Source organism: Salminus brasiliensis, chromosome 10, assembly GCF_030463535.1.
Source record: "Salminus brasiliensis chromosome 10, fSalBra1.hap2, whole genome shotgun sequence".
In the NCBI taxonomy this organism is placed as follows: Eukaryota; Metazoa; Chordata; class Actinopteri; order Characiformes; family Bryconidae; genus Salminus; species Salminus brasiliensis.
The window spans coordinates 19,388,865-19,408,918 of NC_132887.1; the positions used below are offsets into that span (position 1 = coordinate 19,388,865).

The 20,054-nt window shown below is 43.4% G+C and overlaps 1 protein-coding gene across 7 annotated transcripts in view; it reads left to right on the forward strand.

The window, feature by feature from the left end:
* Positions 1-20,054, forward strand: part of dnmt3ab (DNA (cytosine-5-)-methyltransferase 3 alpha b) — a 64,877-nt gene that overhangs the window by 20,338 nt on the left and 24,485 nt on the right. For 3 of the 7 annotated variants that reach the window (XM_072689611.1, XM_072689613.1, XM_072689612.1), the window contains exons 5-7: positions 10,165-10,211; positions 10,771-10,917; positions 19,282-19,617. In XM_072689611.1, coding sequence (XP_072545712.1) covers positions 10,165-10,211; positions 10,771-10,917; positions 19,282-19,617 — 530 coding nt within the window. Of the gene's footprint in view, positions 1-10,164; positions 10,212-10,770; positions 10,918-14,306; positions 14,376-14,421; positions 14,617-19,281; positions 19,618-20,054 lie in introns of those variants that run through there. The other 4 variants (XM_072689614.1, XM_072689615.1, XM_072689616.1 and 1 more) reach the window with 4 other exon arrangements.

Consider the following 20,054-nt stretch of genomic DNA (forward strand, 5'->3'; position numbering starts at 1 on the left):
TCAAGTCCGTGAGCACTTGTGGGATGAGAGCCTCGGATATGTCACCATCATGATGGAGTTTGTGTTTTGGCCGTGGAGGTGACAGAGCCGGAAATTTGGCGGGCTGAGTTGTCCGGGAGAAGTTCATTCATCTTACAGTTGGAGGGATTAACCCTTTAAACTGCAGGCTTATTATTCAGATATTAAAACACTGTATGCTGAATTTTGTACTCTTAAACTAATAGATGGATATGTTCCTTCGAGAGTGGGAAATGAAGGTCTAAGAGGTTAGCAGAGGAATAATATTGGAATTTAAGGGGATAATAATAGTAATAATTAGCAATAAGTGTTTAATATTGGGTCAAAAATAGAAAACTCACTCAAATAGACACGGGCGAAGGTAAGAGAGCATGTGCTACGGAGACACCTTTCTGTCGGATGTGCTGATGAGTAGATCTATCAAATTGCCTCGGCTTCTCTCTCTCTGCCTCTCTCACTCCCCCCTCTCTCTCCCTCTCTCTGGGGCAGGCTATGACCTTGATGAGAGCAGTAAATAAAGCCTGGGTAGACTGAGTTGTCTCCTGGCAACCTGCCCCGATTGGGTGCAGCGCATGGAGAGACAGCAGGACTGTGTTGTAGCCGCTCTCTCAGCAGGGCCTGTGCCAGGTGGATGGCACTGTGCCCAGGCCACTTACACACTGATCCTATATCAGGCACCCAAAAACTAAAGTTTGTACTCATTCACCCGGTGCACACATATACCACACACACACACAAACATAAACACCCTATCCTCCACATATCTGACACATATTTCTTCATTGATTCTGCACCAGCTTTTAACTCTATTAGGGCTGCAATTTCCTAATCGATTAATCAAGCTGTTATTGATTTTAGGTCATTGATTAACCTGCAAAGGAAAAGTTGCAGCTATTAGCTGTTAGTCAATATTGAATATTTAACATTGTAAACAATGTTTTATTTAAAAGTACCAGCATATTATCTCCATTTGCACAAACCTCTTTTAAACGCAAAGCATCAGGGCTATCATGTTTACGCTGAAAACATCACATCATCTGGACAGCTCTGACCACGCACCACACTTCCAAAACATTTTGTTTTGCCGGTCACTAAAAACCATAAGGAACTGAGTCTTAAAAATCTCCACCGTGGAGAACATTTTCCAGGGGTTCTTCAGTGATGGAAAGCACTGTTTTGGTGTAGTTTTGAGGACGATGGCAGAAAAAGCAACTGTAATAATAGTGTAGTATAATTTAGCTGTGCAGTCTAGCTAAACTACATCAGAATACTACTCATCCGCTTAATGTTGTTTGCTGTTCTGTTAGCCAAATTAAAACAGTGCTAGTTGATACAGTGTATCACTGCTCCTCACTACTGCAGTTTTAAGTAGGCATGACCTGATCTGATCCAGTGGATCGGGGCTGGTCCAGGCAAATTTTAGTGGATCGGATATTGGCTTTTTTAATCCCAATTCAGTTCCGATTCTTTATTTTAACCACTGTGTTCAGAGTGCCATCTGGTGTCCTCAAGGCGCCATTAACGGACTTTACTCCGATCGCCAACAAATCTGAGTGTTCCTATAAATAATACAGCATTACAACCTGTGTAAAATGAAGTGAAATCACTTTGTGTGTGATATATATGTGTGTGTGTGTGTGTGTGTGCATAGTGGTACACACTCTAAACTGAAAGCTTTTGTTCGTTGTTTGCATACGTACTGCTGGCATACCTATGATTCAGTTTTCTATAATGTGTGTGTATTAGCAATCTCTCGCTCTTCAGTGCTGGTTTCAAACCGAAGATTTTATCAGTAATTTAAAATATATTTTTGAAACAGTAATCAGACCTTCAGTTTCCAGTATTTTGGCCTCTCCTCATTCATAAAGAAAGAAGCCTGGTCTTGTGTGACTAGAAATAACTACCTGGCGGCTTTGCCTCAGACTGAACTGACTATAAGGGCTTAACAGATAAAACAGAGCATTGCAGCGATGCTTTCATTTCTAATCAGCCATAATTCAAGAGTAGAGACATGGTGGAAGTAATTCTACGCATAGTCTTTCTGGCATGGGCAAAAATGGCAGAAAACAGACAAAGGTCTGAAGGAGAAATGGCTTAAACAAAAGCAAGGCACTACAACCAGTAAAAACGTAGTTACACACTGCAGCCAAATTGCCCACCTTTACCATGCACTGTAGAGTACAGTGGTGTTTTAACTGCCACACAAAAGGGTTTTCAGGGCTTTTTTAGTAAAAATAATTGTTTTATATAGAAAAGGTCAGATTCAGAATGGTGGAAAGTTTTTTTTTGTTGATGGTTCAGAAATGTTTGCAGCCAGAGAAACCCTCTCTTTCAGTACTGTATAGATCCCTTTCTGCTTGGAGTGCAGAACCCAAGGCCTGTTTGTGCAGATATTCATTTTAGGACTCTATGTCTACTATAGTGTATTATGCAGCTGGTAGGAAACTGCACATCATCAATCACCCTCACAATGTCACGATAACTCTCCCTATGCTTACTGCCTTACATTCAGTTTCTAAAAGAGTCTGTTGCCTGTTGCCCTGTACTTACAGAATAAACACAGCAATCCTTTTATTACACACGCTGAATTAGGTCTGTTGAAAGTGTCCATTGTGTAACGTTCCTATGGAATACTCCAGCTCAGGCATATGGAAGGCAGCTCAGGGGTCCTGTTAAGCCTGTAGGAGCAGATCACAATGTCCCTCTATCTGTTATTACTCGTTCCCGGTAACAGAGCTCCACAGCATGGCTGCCATGCAGCCAAGCACTTTCCCAGGCTCGCCCTTGCTGCACTAGCCCGCTTGCCAATCTCAAGGAGATAGCCTGCTTCAGCTACTAAAGGAAGTTTAATCCCATATTATTCTTCCTTTGCCTCCAGATTCAGCTGTGTAAATACCCCCCAAAAAACTCAAAAGATTGGAACACAGGTGACCGCTCTGAAAGACAGTTGTGGGCTTGATCAGCGGTGCCCAGTGCGGTTTTCAAGCCCTCCATCTGGAGGGCACAGGAAGGATCTCAGCTCAGTGGAGAGGAACTGGGCACTAAGAACACGCAGGTTGGCACGCGCACAGGCCTGGCACATTGGAGTCTCTATGGGCATGGGGTGCCAACCACGCTCATGGACCCGCTGACCTTGGCAGTTTGAGTGGAACAAGCCCCTCCTCCGCCTTGCCGAATGATTAGGTAGTCACTTATTCCCATTGACAGAGAGATAGAGAGAGAGGGAGAGTGAGGGAGGGGGTTTACACATGGTACAGATCTAGAGAGTGCTCGGTGGGTGTAGGCTTATTGTTTGGCTGGGTGTGTATAGCACTTCATGGGCAGACCTACTACCTCTTTTGAACAAAACAAGCTCTCAGATTTTGCCCCTGGCCCCTCAACACTCAAGTGCTCTAATGTGGCCAGATGATGAGACTCTGATAGGCTCGGACAAACTTCAAACAGCTCTCCTCTGCCCGTCCTGTATATGATGAAGGGGAGCACTGTTACTAGGCTGGCATTTGTCAGCATAAACTACTCCATGTGGCTGTTTAGCGTCTAACAAAAGAGCTAATCTTGTAAGCATTGCCCTGTGGCACATACATCCTTTACTTACTGAAACGAACAGCACCGGATAAGTATTCCTTGCCATTTCTTTCTATGCTTCCAGACTCCTCCTTGTGAGAGTTTCAGCTATGTGCTGGTTGGCTGGTTCAAATCACGATACATTTACATTTAAGGAATTTAGCAGACGCCAGGCATCCAGAGACTTGTTTTTAGTGAAAGAATAAGCATGCTGTTGTTGGTGTTGTCTTTAAATCTCGATACTCAACTTCTTCCTGGGCTTTCCCTTCATTTCTCCCCGCTTTTGGCTCCCTTTTTTTCCAAATCAGGCCTCAAGCAAAGCCGTCTAGCAGTAATGTGTTGCTCTCCAGGGTCACTGACGCCCAATCGGGACAAAGATTTTCGTAGAAAACGAACTACGAGTAATACAATGTTTTTTACAACTGTCCAGATACAGTCTATGCTCAATGGTTTGTGGGCACCCCTTAAAATGAATGCATTCAGCTGATTTAAGCTGCACCCATTGCTGACATGGATGTGCAAATGCACACACACACACAGACACAGCTACTTACACAACATATAAACATGATTGCCACCTTGCCTAATGCCAGACGTGGGCTAGAAGGGTAAAAAACCCCAAAAGTACTGAGCTGTGGAGCAGTGGAACTGTGTTCTCTGGAATGATGCTGCTGTCTCTCCATCTTTTGGGATGATTTGGGGAGTTGGGGATGAGGTGGGGAGGTGATCATTCAGCATCCTGACCTCACTCACCTCTCACTGTATCACTTTATAGCACTCTGTTGGTTGAATATGGGCACGGGTAATAATCTACCTTTCAAAGGTGAGTAACTTAATTAATTGGTTAAAATAAATAAATAAATAAATGAATACATGTATGGGTGATAAAGCCATATATACCCTCTCTCCAGGCGCTGACCACCAGGAAACTCAAAAGATATCAAGGCCCATCTCTGATGTGAACCAAACAAAAACCCAAAGCTCTTCTTTCTACAAACATTTCTTTCTTAACAGCCAACACTGTACGTCTTCGTCGCTCTTCATTCTAGGTTCATTTAAGACTCTTAACTGATGTTTGGGCTGCAGAGTAGAACCCAGAAGTGCCTGAGGCACTACAGAACTGTATATACCATGCACAGAAAAGCCCACTTTGTAAACTGCTGACAGAGATCAGAACTATCTGTTGTAACTATTGTTTCATATGATTACATAACTAGTAGAGTTTTTTTAAATACTTCCCACCCCCCACCCCAGACATTCACAGCATGTGCTGGAAGCCCAGTCAGTTAATTGCTAAGATGTTGGAGAGAGACTTATGCATCATTTAAGATGCTTCTTTTGATCAAAAAACCACACTAATATATAGCTTAGGGCTTTACAATATAAAAAATTGGACAAGAAAAGAAGAAAAGCTTCCCACATTTGTAATATAATGAGTATCTTTACTCACACAATCACTATATGGACAAAAGTATTGGGACACCTGCTCATTCATTGTTTCTTTCGAAATTTCAAAGGTATTAAACAATAGTATATTCTGCTTTTGTCGAAGTAACTGTCTCTACTGTACAGGGATGGCTTTCTACTAGATTTTGGAGCACTGCTGTGGGGATTTGAGCGTTAGCGAGGTCAGGATGTTGGAAGATCACCACCCCACCCCACCTCAAGCCCAACTCCCCAACTCATGCCAAAGGTATGGGATGGAGCATGCAACAGCTCAATGCTGGGGATGGTTTATACCCTTCCAGCCCACGCCTGGCATTAGGCATGGTGCCAATAGGATCTATTGGAAATACTTCTTTAGCTGAATGCGTTCATTAGAAAGGGTGTCCACAAATATTTGGACATATAGTGCAACATAAATAGCTGTTATGTCAGGATAACAATACAGCTTGAGGCCTGAGGCTCAGTGAATAAGTGTCCACCCTCCTTTTGGCTTCTCATGTCCTGCTTAGAACTTAATCTTATTGCTCATGAATCATGAATCATGGTAATAGCTCTGCTAGTGTTTCAGGTCACTAGAAATCGTAGCCTCTGGCTAACCCCTGCCTGCCCTTCTTAAACCAGCCAAAACAGAGCTGTTCAGGAATGAACTCCGTCCTTTTATATGTGGAGTGTTTAGGAATGCAAATCCATGCCAGGGGAGTAGAAGAGTCACGGCTCTTAACAGGTTAAGAAACTGTTGAATTTTGCAAACGCTCAAAGGCACCAAAATTAGACATGATGCAACACATTTGAGCTGGCCACACACATGTTTATCTGCATTGCAAAGGATGTTTAATCCTTGGAAGGAGAAGCTGAATCACTTTTAAAGCTTCTTTTTTAACCTAAATCACTTGTGCTGAAATGTTCCATGTTGTTCATTTCCCCCCTGAAGATCTGCTTGAAGTAGGATGAGTGTAATTCATGAATATTATAAGATTACGATGTTTTATTCATAACACAAGAACTTGTGTGGGCATTTTGACTCCGATTCACTTCATGTGCATTTTGTGGGGAACTTGTGCAAACATCATCTCTGCAGTGCTGTATACATTTCCGTATGCTGAAATCACACAGTTAGTCACTGTAGATTAACATATCTGATATGAAGACCAGCTTAGCTAGCACAGCACTTATCCAAACAACATAGTGCAAACAACCTCAAGGGCTTAAATTTTTCCCAAACAGTAGGTCGCAAACAACTTTGGTCGAATTCTAAAAGTCGGGTCGTTAAGATTAATGAGTGGGCTAGCTGCGGATGTCGTCGGCACAAGCGGTCCAGTATGCTCGTCGTTAAGGTTAGCGTGCAGCGGGGCAGTGGGGGGCGGGGTGGGGCCGGGCTAATAGCAGGCAGCTGTGGAGGCTCAGCAGGACGAGCTGTAGGGTCAGGGGTGTGAGCGTAGCCAAAGTAAACCTGGCCTCCCTCCATACTCATCACCACTCTGGCTGACACTCTTCAACCTCCCCGCTCCCTTCAACCTCCAACCGCAACCTTCTCTTCACAGGGACGATTCCCTGTCAAAGGCTGACGCTCGTGCTACCAAGCATTACTGCTCAATTCCAACTCCAGCTCCAATCTTTCTGCTCTGTTGGTTCACGTTTGTGTTTGCAAAAAACACGTATTAGTGGTAGGGATGCTCCAGTATGGTAATTAAAATTGTGGGCTGGGACAGATATCCAATCTTTTTCTTGTCTGTATTGTCTCGTGCCGATACTGATGGGATACATAAATATTTATAAAATGTAGATTGCGTCTTTAGTTGCGGCCTGACTTTTACGTACACTCATCATGGACTTGACGGTCATGGAAACATGGAGTTTTCAGTGATTTTTCTGGGGCAGAATGAATTACATGTGCATCTTTGATAGAAAAACATAGAATTAGATGCACAAAATGTTATTTTTTGAGTTTCTTTGCAAAGAAACCCTGGAAAAGGTCTACTTTCACTCAAATTTGACTTTGGCGTATTTGAGAAACTGTTGTCCAACAAAAAAGACACTCCATCTAAGGAACATTTAACCAAATATTAGGTGTGTTGTATACAGTACCAGTCAGAAGTGTGGACACACCTGGTAAAATGTTTGCTGATCATCATCAATATAAACATCATAAAAATAGGACAACACTGGAGACACTGGAGGTATCATGACATGGCAATGTCTACATGTGAGGGTGGAACTACTCCTCAAACCTTGCGCCAATCTACTTCACTAATGTACAATGTACAACTAATGCTAATGTACACTAATACATAAACACTTAGCCACCAGCCACAACATCCTAACTAGGGTGGATATAAGTCTGTCCACAGTGTCCTCCTTAAAAAATAAATAAATAAATAAAATATGGTAACCCTGGCTTTTAGATCAGATGTTTTTTTTTTTTTATGATGATCAGCCCACATTCAGCCAGGAGTGTCCTCACTTTTGACTGGTACTGTGTATAATTTTGATCTGTGTTGATTTCGATGAAGTTGGGGAAGATATGTGTCACGTTCAGGAAAACTCTGCCCTGTTACTGACTCCTCCTAAAGCCCACATCTGGCCAGAAATACCTGGAAGATGTAGACCAGCAGGGAAAAGGTACATACTGTATGGCTAGAACAGGACGAAAAGAGCATTACAGTGAGATAACAGGCACTAAAATATAGTGCTGCATTTTATTCACTAAGGGGATATTATTGTAACTGCATTTTTAAGCTACTGCTCTGTCATTACTTGCTAATGATGGCACTGACGGTGCGCTCAGAAGTCTATATTAGCTTCAAAATGACTTTTCCGTGTATTCTCAATGGAGCATTAAAATGCCAGATCACCTCAAAGGCTACTGGGCAAGGATTCCACTAATAGTCAGCAGAATATGAAATAGAGTAGCTGCTGCGTGAAATATAGCTTACACATACACCACATGCGCTGCCCTACTTAATGTTAAGGGATCATGCAGCGCCCTTGTGATCCTTTTTTTTTAAGTAAGAATTTAGTTTCTGTACAGCTAAAAAGTCACATTAACACAGATTACAAAACTAAAACTAATCTAACAGCTGATAGAAATGTGCTGTGCTTTGTTTCTCTTTGGTAATTAACTGCACTGGTTTCCACTTGTCTTTTTATCCTGTAGTGCAGGGCTGTCAGATATATGGCCCATGGGCCAGGACCAGCCTGGTGAAGGTTCTAATCTGGTCCGCCAAATAATTTTAGCCACTTTTTAAAATATATTCACTCATTAAACAGCACAGACACTGACCTATAGACACAGACAGGGAGAAAATCAAACCCATGGGGACAACCAATCAAAATCTTCATTTCAGAGAGAGTTTTTTACTGCGATGATCAAACTGATTTTAATACACAGTCACTGTTCATTTTCTAAACGGAATGTCAGTTACCTCCCTATGATGAAACTTTTTCAGAGCATTGTGGGAAAATAAACACTTACACTAGCACTACTCTGGAGTTTTAGGACATGCTGCTGTATTACAGCTCTGGCCAAGGCTGTATGTTCTGCTTGACTAAGATATATTAAGCTAAATGTATCTTAGTCAGTCAGTTAGTGGCCTGGTGGTCTTTTATCATTTAGAATTGTTATTTGTCAGCCAGTGAAGTGATCCTGTGGCATTGCATAAATGTGCTAAAATATGCAAATATTATTGTATTAATATATATATATATATATAATAATTTTTATAACATACTATTATATAGAATATTTTAATTAGTTTCTTAAGACAGTATATTGATGTTGGTAATGTAGCCTTTTACTGCTGCAATTTGCAGATTATTGTAAACAGCACATAACTATTTCTTTATTTTATTAATTATTACTTTATTTGTTAGCCCAATTTTTTTCTACCCAATTCTCCCCCTATCACATGTATCGAAAGTACTGCTCGAACACATGTGCAACCAGCATCCGCTTCCTGTCGCTGACGCAGCACCAACAAACAATCGGGGGAAAGTGTCTGGTACCCAGGTCTGATGAATGAAACCGTGCCACCATCACTGAGGTGATGTAGGGAGACAGAAAGCCATCTACCCACCTATAGCGTTTAAGGCCAATTGTGCTCTTCATGCTCCGGCTGCTGATGGCCAGCAAAAACCTTGAGTCAAAGTGGCAGCTCCTTAGTCCGCTGGACCACTCTGAGCTCTACGAGACCTTTATAAATGGAGCTATGAAACGACTAAAGTTTGGGAGAAGAACCAAGCCCAATCTTGTCCTCTCTGTTCGTACATGCTCTATCAAACCTCTTCTCAACTTCTTGTGACGAAACATCTGCACCCCGCCACCACCCCTACTCCTCCTTCTCTTCCAAAACTCATGCTCTGTCTCTGTTCATCGAGGAGGGGGTCTGGCTTCAATTCCAATCAGCTGAAGCCGCTTAGAACTGCAGCCCAAGTTTCTCAGACTTACCCATTCTTTGTCTCAGCCCACAGTGCTGCAGCGTGGTGCATGCTTTGTGGATTTCTCATTATTCAGTTAAATCCATGCAGTGGATAGAGAGCTAAATGGAGGAATAACAGAATCAAACTAAGCGTAAAAAAAATCAGAAAACAAGAGCTAGCAGTGACGGTAAATAGGGAACAAGAAACAAATCCTCTTTGGAAAATGTGATGGCTGGCGAGACATCGGAAAAGCCATTATTTTCCTTTTGGAGACACAGTAATCTCCACCTTTAATCCTGTTCATCTAGAAATTAATTCTAGTAATTAAACTGTTTAAACTGAATGACTGACCTTCTGAACTTTAGACTAAGACACAGTTGAAGATATCGTAACCTTCTGAAATTATTTATAAACAGCATTTTTATAATTTAAAAAAAATGTTAATAGAATTAAGACTTCTAGAATTAAGTTTATCCTAACTTTAGGTTTGAGTAAAGTTTTAAGTAATTTCTTTAAGACATTTGAGTGGACCTGCCTCCTGCTGTCTTAATGTGCGTGTTTAGTTTAAGTATTTTTTCCTTGCCTGTAAGTGTATAGAACAGCCAGTAGGAGACTACACTATTGAGTTTCTTAATAGCTATTGATCTAATGTCAAACCCTGGCCTGTAGAGAGCTTTTTGAGGTAATTCTTTCTTCTCATGTGGTTGTGTATCTCTCCAGACGTTGAGCACAAAGAGGACGAGAGCGGAGACTCCTCGAAGAATGAGGTATGGAACTTTCTCAGTGTTTTCTGTTCGTCCTCTGTGTGTGTAAGTATGTGCGTGTGTCTGTATATATGTTCCAGTACATTCCTTCTTTGTCGAGAGTTCAACCGCCTGTAATGAAGTCTCCAGTTACAACGTAAGAAAATGCAGTTAGAAAGCCTCACTCCTCAGACCGCATAGTCGTGAAAGAAATGGTACCCTAATGGCGACTAGATTTGAAGTATCAAATACACTTGGTCCTCTGGTCGGTGGCCGTCTCTAAAGGGACCGAGGGAGCCAGGGCCACTCTTTGATTAGAGTGTACCCCACAATCTGAGTGTGCGCTCACACACACTCCCGTTCTGCATAGCTCCGGGGTGTGTGAGTCAGCCTCGCTTTTTCTTAGTAGCCTCCCCACCCCCATCCCTCCAACAAACAAACTCTGCCCGTATCGCTCTCTGAGAAACTGCCTGCTTCCTTCCCTCTTTTAACGATAGCGCGGTGAGATAAGCTGAGTGAACTAAACAAGCGGATAATTTTTTTTTTTTTTTTACTTTTTCTTTTTATTTGTCGCTTTAAACAGGGAGCTCGAGGCAGGCTCCGTCGGGGTGTGGGCTGGGAAGTCAGCCTGCGGCAGAGACCCATGCCCAGAGTAACCTTCCAGGCCGGTGACCCTTATTACATTAGCAAGAGGACCAGGGAGGAGTTGCTGGCCAAGTGGAAGATGGAGGTGAGTACCGCTGCTCGCCACTGTCCCACAGCAGAAATGGGAGACAGGGAGTGTAGCGACACAGGTCAAGCTACAGGTCAGGAAAGGGGTGCAAATGTATAGAAAGCCCTTAGTGCAAGAGTGCTGATCCAAGATCAGATCCACTCTGTCCACATTGCTAGTTTGTTAGGTCTTGTGAAAACTGAAAACTGATCTCATGTCAGCATTCTCATCCAGATGTGTTAGCTTTGATCCATTCCCAGTGAGAGTTAGTGAAAACAAAAAAAACATGTGAAAGCCAAGTGTATTTGATGAGTCATCTGACATCTCATGAAGGTACCATTTATTTCATGAGCAGTTTTGATTTTGCTTTCCTGTTAGCTCATCGCTTTCCTCAGTCCTCAGCTCTGTCTTTGCTTCATATTAGACTTGTGGAGTGGTTGTTACCCATTGTACACTGTATGTCCAACAGTATTCAGACATCAATTGTATGTAATACATTTGGCTACTTTAAAGCAGCGTTATGTAAGATTTCAAAGGTTTAAAATCCTACATAATGTTGCTTTTAATGGTCATTTTGATTGTTTTCAATTTGTGAGGTATAATAGGTTTGATGGAACCCCCCCCACCCATGTCCACCATTCTCTGACTTCTACTGTAGTAGTGCATATTTTAGTGCATTGTTGAAATTTCATAGCAATTAAAAACTGTTATATATACTGAAATTATAGCCATCATCTTGAGCATATACATAACAAAATCAGCAATTCAGTGGTCGATTGGATTGTGGAGGGGTGCCAGACTCTGACAGCTGATATTGATGGAGGCACCGAAGAAAATTTGGCGGAAAAAAAAAAATCTAAAATTAGAAACGGAATTGCATGAAAGTAATGGGTGCCATATCTGTTTTAATATGAATAGAATCCCGGCCTTTCTAGTGTTAAAGCACTAGTGTTAAACAGTCCGATTGCACACACACACAGGTTGTATAATCTACCTATAAAACACTGCCAATGGTGTAAAATGCTTTGGAGCAGCTGCACATTAAGCTAAGGTTAGAGGGGTCGTGGGGTTTAAAGCTCTCCCAGTGTTGGCCGTGGAGCAGTGGAACTGCATTCTCTGAATCCATCCAGTATCTATGGGATGAGGTGGAGTGGCAGATATCTGTACCCGTTCTCACTAATGCTCTTATGAGATCTGAATCTCATAAGTACCTGCAATCGGATACTTGCTGTAATATTCCAACATCTATTGTAAAGACTTCACAGAAGATTAGAAGCTGTTTTCAGAGGAAATCTTGGTCTCGGTGAATACAAAACTTTGGACATATTGTTCACGCTGAAGTAAGTCGAGCATTGAGAGTGCTTGATTTAAACGAGTGTCCAAAATCTACTACCTGAACACAGTTTTATCTCATTTTTAATAATGCTGGGGTTTATTTGTAATATGTAAAGGTTGAGGCACAGGGGCGCTGCGGGTAGTGCATGGGTTCAGTCCCTGTCTCAGTCACTGTCTGTGAGGAGTTGTAGTGTGTTCCCCCTGTGCCCTCTGGGTACTCTGGCTTTCTTCCCACTTCCCAAAAATACAAATGGTAGATGAATTGGCCATGATAAATTGACCCTAGGTGCGAGTGTCTGAACGCATGCTTGCGTGTGGTACCCTGCCATGGACTGGTGCCCTGGCTGTATGCCTGCCATGCGGCCAGTGGTTCTGGGTTGGCTCCGAACCCACCGTGACCCTGACCAAGAAGAAGAAGATGAAGATGGATGGATGGATGTTTCGTTTATGTGAAAATTATAAACACATTTGATTCAAGCAAGCTCAGTACATCATTTGCACTGTAATTGCTTTACTAATTGACGGGATTATTACCCTACATACTGTAAAGCAAAAATGTGCGTCCACACTGCAGCGATCAGGACGCGAGTAAAGTGCAAATAAACATCTAAATTGTATCCTTTTTCCATCTGTCTTAATGTCAATTAGTTATGCATGCTAAGCGCTACTGCATGACTAAATTGTCCTCCTCCCCAGTGATGGCAGACAAGTGTAGTAATTGGAGATCAATAAGTAGACAACACAAGCAGGGGAAAACAGATGCTTAATCGTCATTAGGCTTTCATTTTGAGATGATCACCAGACAAGCTAGACTTTATATCAGTAGTCTTTTCCCCTTTTTTTGGTGCTTTCTTTACTACTGTGGAGAGCCAATCAAGTATGCGCAGACCCAGCGCAGGGACTTTTACTACATCTGCTACACATGTGGAATGGAGATGGATGGGAATGCGGACCTAAAGTGATGTTTGTCATATTTAGGAGCAACCGTTTTCCAATTCGCGCCAGGGAGCTTGTTCCGTGTGCTGCAGCCAGTCACTTGTGAAACGGAGTGTCTTTGCAGTCTCCTTGCTGGCGGCAGACATTTCTCCCCCTGGTAATGTGGTGTGCAGCGAGAGCCTCTGTGTTACATAATGCTCTGTCTCCATGGCAACCAAATGGGGCCTACCATTTGACGGCTACCTCACCCCCCCCACACACACTCTCCAGACCCCCTCCAGACTTACCCTCCTTTACCCCCCTTCAGTCCTTTCTCCTGCCCCCTGTCCAAGAGGGATTGGGGAGAAGCCATAAAAGTGTCAGAGGGTCTGGAAACATTGCCAAATTAGCAGGATACGCAGTCGTCTCGTGAGGGAACATCGTAAAATTCCAGTGGAACTGGCGTCCACATGGAGCTGGAATTCTCCAATTCTTCCCGAGAATGTCCCCTCCTTCCCTCTGAATAAGCGTTTTTTTGGGGGAAGACGCCTGTTAACACGATGTTCGCTGCGTTTTTCTAAAAACACCATTATATTGCCCTGATTTTGCGCACTTCTGATTTTCAAATAAAAGGTGCTTCCGTTTCGCAGCCAGTGAGGAGTTGGATCTTAAGCTTGCTTACACTGATAGGGGTGCTTTAAAATGGGTGTCTTGTGGCGGATTGAAACCCGGCCTTGCTTTCGCTTCGCAAGAGAAGAGGATCATGTCTTTATATATATATATATAAGTGCCCAACAGTACAGTCGATTCCTCTTTCCTCCCCCCCCCACCTCCCCCTCTTTTCCCTCTCCACTCCTCCTCCTCCTCCTTCTCCTCCTTCTCCTCCCTCCTCTCAGCTATGGAAATTAACTCAGTGCTATGGATATGAGGGTGAAGATGAGGTTTGCAGCAAGTTTCCAGCGCTGCTTGCAAGACGCCCTCCTGGCTGCCTGCCAACATTTAGCAAATCCTCTCTAGCCAACCAGAATTCCTGTCGACAAACCACCTGACCCTGAATTCCCAGACAAAGAAATGTTCATGCTTTCTATTTTTTTTCCTTTCTCTTTTTTTCCCCTTTTTTTTTTTTTTTTGGAGCGGAGTCCTCTAACCCGAGAGTGGGGGCAAGGAAAAAAAAAAAACGGAGAGTCACACGTTGGATTTAAAGTGCCGAGCGCAGGCGTGTGTGGGTAAGGTCGGCTGTGTTGTTTGTTGTTGATAATGCAGGGGGGGAACGGTGTGCATGTCTGAGTAGGCTTTGCTGGACGAAGGAATTATGCTGACTTCAGGTATTTCCAGAAGACTTGTTACGGATCATCTGCTGCGGGCGGCTTAAAGGAAACCCGTCTCTTTCAAGCTCCAGAGAGGAGGGAGCGCAGGCGTTCGCCGGAGCCCACAGGAGAGGGGGAAAAAAAGTAGTTTTGCTTGACTGTATGTTATCGCAGGGGATCGCTGTGTGCTCAAAGTCTTTCCTGTTTTAATGTCTCTGCTGCTCCTTTTCCATAAATACTGTTTTGAAATTGTTGCTTGGTGTTTTCAGCACTATTGCTTGACAGCGCATGGTCTTGTGTTTGTTTTAAAGCCAAAGCTATAAGAATTGCTGTTTTTTGCTTGAGCTGGGTAAGGCAGTCAGGAGTTTTGTAGGGCTTTTTTTTATGGAAGGAAATGTGTCTTTTAGTGCTGTTGTCGTGGAGTGAAGCGAAGCTGATAAGCTTATCTGGAGCTCTGGGTTCTGGGAAGAAATGTTATAAGCATGTAAATATTGGCTTTCGTCCTGGCTTGCGTCGGAACGGAAATGTGGTGCCTGTCTTTTTAAGAATATGCAAATGGCGAGAATGAACCGAGTGAACCCGAATGGCGTATGCGCTCTGTGCGCTGCCGGAGCCTGAGCTGTGGGTCAAGGCTACAGGCACAGACGTGGCCAGGCTTTTAGTGCTGCTCTGCTATTTTTAAGCCTAATCTTTTGCCAATTAATCCACAGTTATCGGGGGGAAACGACAGGCCTTTGAAGATGAAACCAGTTTCTTTGAAGGAATGAAATGAGCAGGCAGAACATGTGTGAAAGAGCCTCGTTATTAAGGCTGTAGGTGGACTCGCGATTGCATTGGTTGACCTCTTTAATGCTCCTAATTGCTGTGGCTCTTTAAAGGACCTTACACAATGGGGGCCAGATGCATCCTCCGTCCCCTGCTCTCCAGAGGCTAAGAAGTGAGAGGGCTTTGTTCAGTCTCGCAAAAAGGTCACGTCAAATTAAATGCGATTGTCACACGGCGATGATGGCCATTCATGCAACCAGACTGCAGGAATGTCACATATCAATTTTACGCTTCTAGGATCTGTCAAGGAGGGGCTTCCTCGTATTGTATTGTCCTTTTAACACGGAGGAACTCTCTGGCATGCGTGGTCACGCTTGGCCTGTTACACACTAATCTTGCCATTCTGAGAACGTGTGGCTTGTTTTAACTCATGATCCTTGCACCAACAAAGGCCCAAAAGACCATCGCTTGAATTGTTGAGTGGATAACTGCGGAGTATAAGTAACTTTTATAGCAGTAATAAATGCAAACTGAGAGCAGTTGTCCGTGTTCGGAAAGAAGCAGATAGAAGCGGAAAGAGATTTGTTCAAAAGAGCACTAGTTGATATTAAACCTGCAGTCTTACCAGAGAAGAGAAAAAGAAAAAGGTTTGTAATGCTTTATCAAAGTGGGTCCTGCTTTCAGAAAATGAGCAGCAAGCGAACTTGCTGTGTTACCCCTTAGGTCTGGACCCTGACCAAGTCCCTCACCTTTTACTGTTACTTTGATTGAAAAGAAAAACAACAGTACGTGCCTTCCGATCCAAGCTGCGCTCTGAATGCGCTCACTCAGGAAAAAACATAGTGTATCCAACAAGAACAAAAGTCTCGTATATCTTTTATACAGCAATAAAAACGAGGTCGCAGAAAATGCATCTACACACTGATCAGTTTAACTGTGTGCAGTGTGAAGTCCACATGCACAGAACTTCACAATGCACATAGTCTGGCATAAAAGTCCCATATTGGTGCAACCCCACTGAAAAAGGTGGTTTTACTCCTTCTGTTCCTCAGCCTTTGGTTTTTATGTACGATCTCTAATACTCTGCAGGTGCATTAACACTGGTCACCATTGAATTACGCTTACCTTCAGTCGGGGCCATGTGTGTATGTGTATGCACAACATTGCCTGCGGCATAGTCTATTCATCCAGAAAGCCGGCTGGGCGCCATTATCAAAACCGGTTGCGCCTCTTACCTTCTTGAGCCTTTCATCTCATCCACTGGCCAGTGGGTGCAAAGGGACAGAGGACCGCTTTTACCTCTGTAGTCATGATTTCAGCTGGTCTACACATCTGTTGGAAAAGCAGTCTTGTGTTTCTCACATCCATAACTTCTTTCTCTGATCTGTTACCTTTTAGATGTATAGATATGTTGGAGGTGTTTTCCTATACTATTTAAAAGCAGTGGTGTAATTACATGGTTATGCACTATATTGTGTATTATATTAAATACATTTGATTAGCCTTCTGTATCAACAGGTTTGAGTCTATAGTTCAGTGTTTTTCCTTTGTTTTGATATCAAATAGTGGCGATGATCAAAAACTGCTCTCTCCTGTCTGTGTACTTCTAAGACAAGTAACTGAAATTATGATGTGTGCATGCTCACACTGCACGTGTCATTATTGCTGTATAAAAGGTGTATGAGGCCTTTGTTTTTGTTGGATACGCTATGTTTTTTCCTGAGTGAGTGCAAGCTTATATAGAGCGCAGTTTAGATCCATAGACAGTCTTTATTGGTTTGTTTTGTTTCAAGTAACAAAGTACCAGTATCAAAGTAACAACAAAAGTTGAGTGAGAGGATTACGATCCATATAAAACTGCAAATATTAACAATTACTTTAACAAATTATAATTACAACAAAATATCTGCTCTTCAACAAAAACAAATAAAGAATCAATTGAATTTGGAATGGCACTTTTGACTGGCATTCCCTTTTTTTCCCCATGTATAGATGGTTGATTACATCATACTTTTGTTGTTACCAGCTATAACTGTGCAAATGTATGCAATATATAACTTTTTGTTTGGTTTTGTTTTTTGAATTGCCGGTGTTTATGAGTTATGCTTGGAAGATTATGCTAGGAGTGTCGCACTAATCCTGCAGTTAAGCGATTCCTGTTTTTAGCTTGCTTTCTGTCTTGCGGCACATACGTGTTGGTCTTGTTGAGGCTGTCAGTGGTGTGTATGTGTGAGTGTGTAACTGATAAAGACTGTACTGTACTGTACTTCCAGAAGCCTCCCCGTTCCGCCCCTCCCCCTCCCTCTTCTCCCGTGATTTGGAGAGTCAGGCTCCCTCTGCAGTGAGGCCCCCGAAAAGGGGGCATTTACAACTGGGAAAAAGTCCAGAAACAAACCTTGACTTCTTATAGCTGTCCCGTGCTCCTCCCCGACACCCCTCTCCCGGCACCCCTCTCCCAGCGTTTTTTGGGAGAGTTAGTTTTCTATTGATTTTCTAGAGAAATAACCCTTTCCTCTCCCCCCTGGAGAGAGAAAGCGGGCAAGACGAGATTCCTCGCTCTACTTCAAAATGGAGCACATGCTTCCTGGCCATTCTCCTAACCATTATGGTCACGGCTGGGCTTTTTCAATGCCTGGCTCAAGGCAGAGTCAAATTAATCGCAGTGCATTTAGACAAGCTTTGATCGCAGTGCTTCTGAGGTGCACAAGACAACTCGATGATCTTGTTTTACAGTACTCTGTCTGAGGTCAGCTTTTTTCTCCCTCTCCTTTGTTCCCTCCTGATAGGCCTGGATCATTGTGTTGAGTGTAAATTGTATACATTGGGAACAGTCAAGATCCACGCCTGCCAGGCTCATTCAGTGCAGGGAGCCCCGGCAAATATTTGGCTGAGATAAAAGCTTACGCTGCAGATTATTTTCTAATGCATTCATTTGTATCTGCTGGGCTCCAAGACTATACTGTGAAGTGACTTCAGGCCACGGCAGCAGGAGGAGGGATACATCGCAAATACATTAAGGACACTCACTCACAAGTAAGCTCAGTAACTCACTGAGCTCAAGCGTATAGAACATATGGCTTAGTGCTTTGAAGCAGCCAGTGAAGCTATAGATATTTATAAACTACAGTGGAGCTCAATGATTGGAGGCCACATGTTTCTATTCCACATCATCAGCCCCTTCCCTTTCTCTCTTTCTCTCTCTCTGTTTCTGTCTCTCTCTCTCACACACACACATACTCTCAGTTTTCCCGGGCTCCACTCCCCCTTGTGGGCCTGTGTGAGTGTGGATATGTAGTGAGCGCGTCAGTGAGAGAGAGAGAGAGAGAGAGAGAGAGAGAGAGAGAAAGAGAGGCAACAACAGCAGAAGTTTTTAAGGGGCCGATCGCAGTCTTTTCTCCCCCTCTCCATACACACTCGTCTTGGCCAGGTTCACGTGTGTGTTGAGTGAAATCCGAGACGGAGTTGGACGCCGGCAGTAGAGGGAGTACAGCTGTGAAAGAGATTCACGTGTGAGTGAGTGAGTGAGCAAGCAAGCTAGAGAGAGAGAGAGAGAGTGAGAGTGAGAGAGGTTGCAGAATGTGTGCAGCTGTTGGGGATTTTCTGTGAGCAGCTTAAGTCACGGCTTGGCCCGTGTCCTCTGTTGTTGACCTAATGGCTTAGAGTCAGGTTCGGCGAACTCAATGAACTCTGCAGCGCACTGTTCTCCACGCACCTCAGCCCCAGCGGAAAGACTCGCCGCTTCAAAGTTGCCACAAACGCCTTTCGCTTTATAGGATCAGGGAGGACTGTTTCAACAGTTTTTTTTTTTTTGGCTCCTTCGACCCTCCTCACTCTTGAATGGGAGTCGCTTCCTCTTTGTCAGGAGGGACTGGAAATATTTGCTTTGGCACGTGGGATTACCACACTGTAAACAAAGCAAACAGTTATCGCTGCTGAAGTCGTGCGAGCCGCTCTCAGGAAGTTGCGGGAGTCCACTCCCTCTCGCTGTTCTTTACCATCTCTCTGTCTCTCTCTTTCAACTTTTCACTCTTCCTGCCAACCCTCCCCTCTTGTCCTGCAGGCGGAGAAAAAGGCCAAGCAGGTTTCCGGGATGAACTCCATGGACGAGCACGGGGACATGGAGGCCGAGCCTCAGAAAGGCAGCGACTCCTTCATCGGCCCGCGGACCCCTGCGCCACCACCACCGACGCCACCGCCACCAACACAGCAACAGCAGCAAATAGCCCAGCCTCAGGCTCTTCCCAAAACCCAACCTCAACCACAACCACAGCCTCCACCTCAGCAGCAGCCTACGGACCCCGCCTCCCCGACAGTGGCCACTACCCCAGAGCCGGTGCCTATAGGGAACGGAGACAAGACCTTGCCCAAGTCCTCTGACACCGAGCCCGAGTATGAGGTACTGACAGATGTGGCATCATTCACATGTTCATTCACATAGAGTGTTTTATTAAAGCATTTATCAATGACTTAGTCAAGAGAGACCTGGCAGAGATATCAGCATAAACAACATACAACAATGCGTAGACCATAAATACAACATACAGTGATTAAAACAACGGGAAAAAGTAAACAATCATTACAACAAATGGTATTATTGTAATATCACTTATTAAGTTATACGTTCAGACTAACAAACAATGGCTACGTTTATAGGCTAGTTATAACATAAAACTTTAAATACTGGTTTGAACATTACTAAATCAAAACAGTTTTTACTAAGAGCTTATTGGATAGTAAATATTTACGTACGTGTGTGTAAATCACAGAGAGCATAAGTAGTCCAAAAACCTGAACTGAACATAGAAAAGGCTACATTGATCAATTAGGGATGTC